This window comes from Chelon labrosus, assembly GCF_963514085.1.
Source record: "Chelon labrosus genome assembly, chromosome: 1".
Taxonomy (NCBI): Eukaryota; Metazoa; Chordata; class Actinopteri; order Mugiliformes; family Mugilidae; genus Chelon; species Chelon labrosus.
Genome location: NC_140337.1, coordinates 23,203,375 through 23,210,543, shown reverse-complemented (window position 1 = coordinate 23,210,543; position 7,169 = coordinate 23,203,375). Strand labels below are relative to the sequence as shown.

The window sequence follows — 7,169 nt, the reverse complement described above, 5'->3', positions numbered from 1 at the left end:
CCTTAGGCAGATGGGTCCCTCCATATGAGCCGGGTTCTGCTCAAGGTTTCTTCCTCTTAAAAGGTATGAAAACCGTTTCCTGCCACCGTCGCCTTCAGGCTTGCTCTGGGGGTTTCAGGCCGGGTTTTGTAAAGCATCTTGAGACGATTTATATTGTTATTGACGCTATATAAGTAAAATTGAATTGAAGATTGAAGCTCGTCTGGGTTTCTTCTGTAGAAAGGACACCTCTACAGTCGGGTTGAGTTTGTGCATACAGCATACTGTAAACCCAATTTGCTTCCAAAGAACAACTCATTTGAGCTTGAAAATCCCTTTATACACACCAGAAAGTCCTTCTCCTGGGCCGAGCTTTACATTACCCCCCACCCCCCCTTTTTAAACCATCCATTGTCAAAATCTACTGGTGTCAGGCACCAGCAGCCGCCTTCCCGACAGTATGTTTATGCGCGTTTACATTCCTCGAGCCTGACCTCACTATAGATACCATTATGTTTAGATCTTTGCTCAGCTGCTTTTGTTAAAAAAAAAAAGCTTTTTTCCAATTAAGCCTTCTTAAACTTAAAACGTTCTGTGGTTATAGTGCGTATTGAACGTTCAGCCACATAAATCAGCCGTGAAAGAACAAAATGTGGAAAAAAAATGCAATCAAATGTGAAATACAAATTAGATTATTATTTTTTTTTTTTTAAATTAGCATACAAAAACGCAGACTGAAGAATGTGCAGATGTTCACATAAATAAAACGGCTAGTGAACGTGGACGGTTCACAGATGTGCAAAAGGATAACACCTTCTCACAGTGTGATGTGTAGCGTCCGTGGGGAGGATAGAGTGTCGGCGGGAGTCTGGGGGCCTCGCCGGCGAGGCCAGCTGCAGCCGGGAAAGAAACTGTTCTTCACGGGCCGCAGCCTTTTTTCCAAAGGTTTCTAAGGGTTTATGGCCCGTGGTTGGAGTTAAACATCTTTCAGTCTCACCTTAGGGTCCTGGAGGGGTGCAGGTCCTGGATGGGTTGCGGATTGTAGACCGACTGCAGCGGCTGGCACACTTTGCAGCAGCAGAGGTGTTACTAGATGGTGAAGGCGATTCAGGTGATTGGACTCCAGGATTGCCGTGCAGAAGTGTGAAGCATGAAGCCAAGTAGCAACTATCGATTGAGGCAAAACCTAAACTAGAGGCACCTGCAATAAAAGTGAGTCTCTAAATGACTTCCACTCCAAAAGTGTTCTCATCTCCTCTTAATAAATACTAAGTCAATTACCTCATCCATGCCCACAAAAAATACATATTCCTTTGTTATAATGTTATTATTAAAGATAAAATAAATTAGTATGAAGTAGATGATTACCATTGTGTAATCTTGTCAAATTATAGTCCAGGATTTAGTCTTTTAACTTTGTATTAGCAGTTTTATTGTTTGTCAAATTCGGACCTTTATTGTATTTTGTTCTCGTCTTTCCTGTTTCTTTCGTTCTTTTTATGTTCAAACTAAAACTGCAAAACAAAAAGTGTGCCCGAATACTGAGAAAAGAATTCTTCCGCCCTCTGGTGTCGCGAAATGTTAAACGCGGCCTCGCACGTCATCAACTGTGCGCCGAACTCTTTCCCGCATGCGCACAACGGCGCAGCTGACTGAATTTCAAACTGAACGGCGGGTAGTCGTGGAAGCTTGCGGAGAGACAACACAACAGAGGGTTCATTGTCGAGAAGTTGACCGAAAAAGGGGAGCGAAAATGACCAGCACTTTGAAAGGAATTACCCTCAAAGGAAGCGCCGAGCTTGTGGCCGAATTTTTCTGTAAGTATTTACGTTTGTTTTTTGTTTTTTTCTCCTCTTTTGTTAGCCTTTTTGAACTCCCCTCGACGCGCAGTGCTAACATGCTACTGCTGGGCCTCTATCTCTTTCTCTCTGTGTAGCTTGAGTACACACGCGATGACAAGCCGGTGCTTCACTGAAAGAAAATATTTCGTTGAGGGCATTTTAAAGGATTAAAACTAAACATTTTATAACAGCACACAACCTTTCAAACTCAATTTGTTTGGGCGAAAATATTACTTTTTTAAGCGAGAACGTGTTCGCAGTCGAGTGCACCGCCCACCACGGACTGCGCATGCGTAAAATGTAAACCGGAGAAAGAGTTATGTGTACAGTTTAAATTATGTTTTACGTTTGACACTGTCTGTGTATTAAAATGCCACGAATGCCGAATTCACCAGCTGTAGTTTGCAAGTAGTTTGCACATTTATTGTATTAAAATTGGGCTTAAACCGTCTAAGAGTAGCTCATAATACTTTACGATGCTCTGTTCTTCCCTAGTTTCTGCTTTTCCATCTTAACCTGACCCCGTCTGAATCCATCTTTTCCCTCCTCAGCGTTCGGCATCAACAGCATCCTGTACCAGCGGGGCATCTATCCCCCGGAGACGTTCACCAGAGTCACCCACTATGACATGAGCCTCCAGCTCACCACCGACTCCAAGCTGAAGAACTACCTGACCAACGTGGTGACTCAGCTCAAAGGTAGCCTCGAGTTTCCTCCCTTGCGTTTCGAGAGGAGAAAGTGACGGCAACTGAAACAGGAAGCGTTTATGTGGCTGGGGCCGATTTGACATCTGTACCTTTTGTGTTTAAGTCTAGGGATGAAACGATATATAAATTATTTTCTTGCTGCCATCCTACAGTAACAGAACATATGAAAAATGAAAAACTACATCTAGATTCATGGATTTCCTACACTTCAACATCCTCCGTTTATTGTAATCTTCCCCACAGTTGTAATGTTTTGTTTTTCATAAACGCTAATAAATTACCGGTTACTCACCCTAAACCACACAAACATCTTTAGGATGAGAGGTGAAAGGCCTTTAAGAACCACAAAGAAGTTGCTTTCTGTTCAATCACTCAGGATCAACCACAGATTAAGATTCAACTTGACTGACTTGAACCTGTAATGCCAAATATGAAACCTGAAACCACGTTATTGCTGCATTTCATCCAATACTGATGTGTCTACGCTAGGTAGAGGGTGACACGGGAACCAATTGTCGCTCCCATCCCATCCCGAGCCCACAAAAATACGACCGTCGTATCCCAATCACGTGACTGAAAAAATCCTGAGAGAAAGACTCCCAAATCCCGTCCCGCCCCCTATGTTGTCTAAAGTTATCAGGCTCTGTTGCCCAACTCCCAACTTGCCCCCCTGTAGCAAGTTTGGTTAATCGCGATCAAATCACTGAGGTTGCCTCGGAAATTTAGGCTACACTTAGGCTATACATGCGGCATGTTTTAATTTAATCTCCGGCTCCGCCCTGCCCTGCTCCCGTTGATTATTTTCTCTATCACGTTACCAACAGTGAAATTGACTCCCGTACCGCGGGACTCCCGCAGGAATACCGTGACCCGCAGGTGTCTCGAAAAATTGTCACCCTCTAACGCTGGACTGCAGTTTTATATTTTTTTTTTGCACCCTAGGCTGTTTGCTCGGACATATTAGAGTCAGACTGTATACCACTGTATCGTTGTTTATATGCATTAGCCCTCAGTCCCTTGAGACACTCAACGCGTGTTGAGTTGAAGGGCGACGTTGCGTTTGGGGCGCCCTTTCACACCGTCCGCTGTGCGTCTGTTCGCTGCGTTGCAGAGTGGCTGTTTGAGTGCACGGTGCAGAAGCTGGTGTTGGTGATCACGTGTCTGGAAACCAACGAGGTGCTGGAGAGATGGCAGTTTGACATCGAGTGCGACAAGTCGGCCAAGGAGAGCAGGTCAGCTCCTCTACTCTTTGCCAGTCCTGGACCTTAAAAAAGTGCTCGACTGTAAACACCCAGACACACCGCACCTATATTGAAGAACTGGCAGCGACGAAGGCAGACTGTCAAACAACTGCGTGTGTCTTATCCAGTAGCATCAGTACAAAGGGAAAGAAGGAAATCACTAGTCTTTGAATACAAAGTATAATAAAGGTTAAAATAAAAGTCTGCATGCACATACATACTGCACCATGTGACAATAAATAACATCACACCAGCAGGTGGCAGTAGTCTGCATAGTAATTCAACCTAGGAAGAGCTGCAAACTGTTGTAGGGATCAAGCTTCAGCTGAAATATGCTGTTCAGTTGGTCGACACATGAAGGGGCGTGACTAGCACCAACACTGTGGGACACAACGGCCACAGGCGGTCACATCCCAGCCTTGAGCGCTCTTCAGTTCAGATGATTTATGACCGTTTATGATAAACTACAGTATTTGAACCTGTGCAGCAGTTCTCTTATGTTTAAAAGTGTCCCGTTTCCAAAATATATGGACACAACAGTATGTCTTCAGTGAGCCGTTTTCATTCCTGCTGGCCTATGAGTGTTGAATGATATTTTTTTTTCCTGTGCTACCCAGCGCTCCCAGGGAGAAGTCCATTAAGACCATTCAGGATGAGATCCGCTCCGTCATCAGACAGATAACAGCCACAGTTACTTTCCTACCGCTGCTTGAGACGCCATGTGAGTTAACAGTTATTACCGGTTCCCTTTCAAACGACAACCTATAACTGGTTCTGGGTTAGGGGCTGATCATTTATAAACCCCTCCCTTTCCAGGTGCGTTTGACCTCCTGATCTACACGGACAAAGACCTGGTGGTCCCGGACAAGTGGGAGGAGTCTGGGCCGCAGATTATCGACCAGTCGGAGGAGGTGCGCCTACGCTCCTTCACCACCTCCATCCACAAGGTGAACAGCATGGTGGCGTACAAGCGGACCGACTCTGTTTAAACCAAACGAGCTGTGTATAGCAACCAACCACTGCCCCCCCCCCCCCTCCTCCTCGTATATAAACTTGTAGGTTTTACATTGCTCTGTCCTACCTCACAGTCTGCGTCTGATGACCCCTTTTTTTCCTTTCACGACCTTCGCATTGTCCCATTTGTTTATCTGGGATGGATGTGAAGACAACCTGCTCTACACTGATGTAAATATTTCTCCTAAGCAGTATTTGTCTGTTCCTTTAGTGCTTTCCCTTTCTTTCAAGTTGTCAACCTCTGTTTTAGAAGATAGTGGTTTATATGTTCAACTTTTAAAAAAACAAATGTCATAAATGTCTTTTTTTTGCTTTATTCCTGAAAGTTTCCTGTTGTGAATTTACTACGTTTGACCACAAGGTGGCAGCGCAGCACAAACCTGCGCAGTAGCACACACACAAATAATAGAACAATACTCAGAGGACATTAAAAATAGGCATTATTCTTTAATAGGACATACCATTTACTCAGCTCACAGTGATCAGTGGTGTCAACAGATGAAGATGTAAAAATCGTAGCGGTACCATATCAGCATATTACATTGTCACCTGCATGAGATACTAACAAGTATAATCTAAAAAAAAAATAAATCTCTCATTCTTGTTCAGTACAACAAAAAATCTGAGTCAACCCAGAGATCTGAGCTGTGAGGATAATAGATGTTTGAACAAAGCACACGGGTTAGGCTACGGGGACATATATTACAGTCCTGGAGACAAAGTACAAAACATAACCACTGAGCATCTACAAAAGTGCTTCGGTTAAGATGAGCATGTTGCTCTTTGAAAATGGCACCGGGCACCGTACTATAGATTTGATCTAAATTAATGAAAAGTAATATTTTTTTTAATCATAAAACATTCTAGATGTATATTTTAAAGGAGGTGGTCATGTCCTCATAATGATCTTACCACGGACCAGATTCTCAGGATGGTCTGGGATGGTCGGTTCATTATTTCCCTGTAAGACGTGTTGCGAAGGCGGCTGCTGCACTGATCTGTTTTGCCGTGATTCAAAATGCCTTTTTTTAGTTTGCGACCCCTAATCAAAGGTTAACAGGTTACGGTATCCGACTATCATACCTGCTCCGGGCTCCAGAGTACCAGAGTGGGCAAAGTACAAATACTCTTGAGGATATCATCTTGTTTAATAAATCTTTCATCGGGTATTTACTGATTCTAAGTTGTAATTCTGTCCGAATCAGACTAGCTCTAGGTAATATCAATATTTCTTTGAAGCAATGCATTAAAAAAACATTTGAGAGTACAGAAAACCTCGAATTGGCTACAGAAATTGTACTAATACCCAATAGTAATGTGCACATGTCAAGCTCTTCCAAGAAGTGATAGCTCTACCACTTATAGTTCCATCTGAATTATTTGTAAAGGCCTTTTATATATATTTTACAAAAGCAGGAAGTGTAGACAGACGTTTGTTTAATTGGCCTTTACCCATTTGTTTTTAGTGGGCACTCAGGTTTTCGTCTTGTATGTTAGGAACATTTGCTGGATCAGACTGACGTGGTTACAGCAAATTCAGACTCTAAGCCCAAAAAGAGATCAAACACCTGCACTCACCACTCACCTTTTATTTAGTCCAAACTGACACAGGGGGACATTGTTTAATGGCTGGGTGCTTTTTAGCTGAGCGTCAATCAACGTATTGCCAGTAGATGACCCAAGTGTAGACTGAATATTATGATGGACATCAGGACAACTCCCCAAAACAGTCCCTGAAAACATTGGGTCACTGTGACAAATGTATGGCATTCTTGGTGGGTTATGAAGTCCATAAGAAGGTCACAGTTTCTTGTATATCAGACTTGTGTTGACAGGTGCTTTGGTAGTTAAAGGTATGTTTTGGTGCTCCAGAAATTTAAACACCACAACATCTGCAACTGATGCTAAACGCAGTACTGAGTAGGGGTGACCTTTAAAAGTTACTGTTTGTTGTTTACCACCAATGGTAATGAGATGCAGGATTAAATGTCCATGGGGAAGGTTAATAACTTGTTTTGGTTGCGTGTCAGTACGTTTTTTTTATGCTTGGAGTCTAATTTGAATAACGTGTCCAGCATACACCAATCAGGCATAACATTACGGCCACCAACAGGAGAAGTAAATGACATTGACCATCTTGTGACAGTTCAATGTTCAGCTGGGAAACTTTTGGACCTGGCATTCATTCATGTGGATATTACTTAGACATGTAGCACCCACCTAGACCAGACCAGACACCCCCACCCCATAGCAATGATACTCCTTGATGGCAGCAACCATCCCCAGCAGAAGGCCCGTGTCCATTCTCTGACGAGTCACAACTGGTTTGGAGGCACAATGGAGACCTACACGATATTAGGAAGGCGGTCATGATGTTATGTCTGATT

General features: G+C 43.3%; 1 protein-coding gene across 1 annotated transcript; it reads left to right on the top strand.

Moving 5' to 3' along the window:
• Nucleotides 1-1,662: 1,662 nt before the first annotated feature.
• mad2l1 (MAD2 mitotic arrest deficient-like 1 (yeast)) lies at nucleotides 1,663-5,074 on the top strand. Its single transcript, XM_084546058.1, has 5 exons — nucleotides 1,663-1,796; nucleotides 2,372-2,518; nucleotides 3,639-3,759; nucleotides 4,386-4,489; nucleotides 4,585-5,074. Exons 1-5 carry the CDS (start codon nucleotides 1,733-1,735, stop codon nucleotides 4,755-4,757), a joined length of 609 nt encoding a protein of 202 aa, XP_084402184.1. The 5' UTR covers nucleotides 1,663-1,732; the 3' UTR covers nucleotides 4,758-5,074.
• The last annotated feature ends 2,095 nt before the right edge of the window (nucleotides 5,075-7,169 follow it).

Coding starts and splice junctions, on each gene's coding strand:
- mad2l1 (XM_084546058.1), top strand. CDS start 1,733: ATGACCAGCACTTTGAAAGGAATTACCCTCAAAGGAAGCGCCGAGCTT. Junction 1,797..2,371: donor GCTTGTGGCCGAATTTTTCT/GTAAGTATTTAC, acceptor TTCCCTCCTCAG/CGTTCGGCATCAACAGCATC. Junction 4,490..4,584: donor ACCGCTGCTTGAGACGCCAT/GTGAGTTAACAG, acceptor CTCCCTTTCCAG/GTGCGTTTGACCTCCTGATC.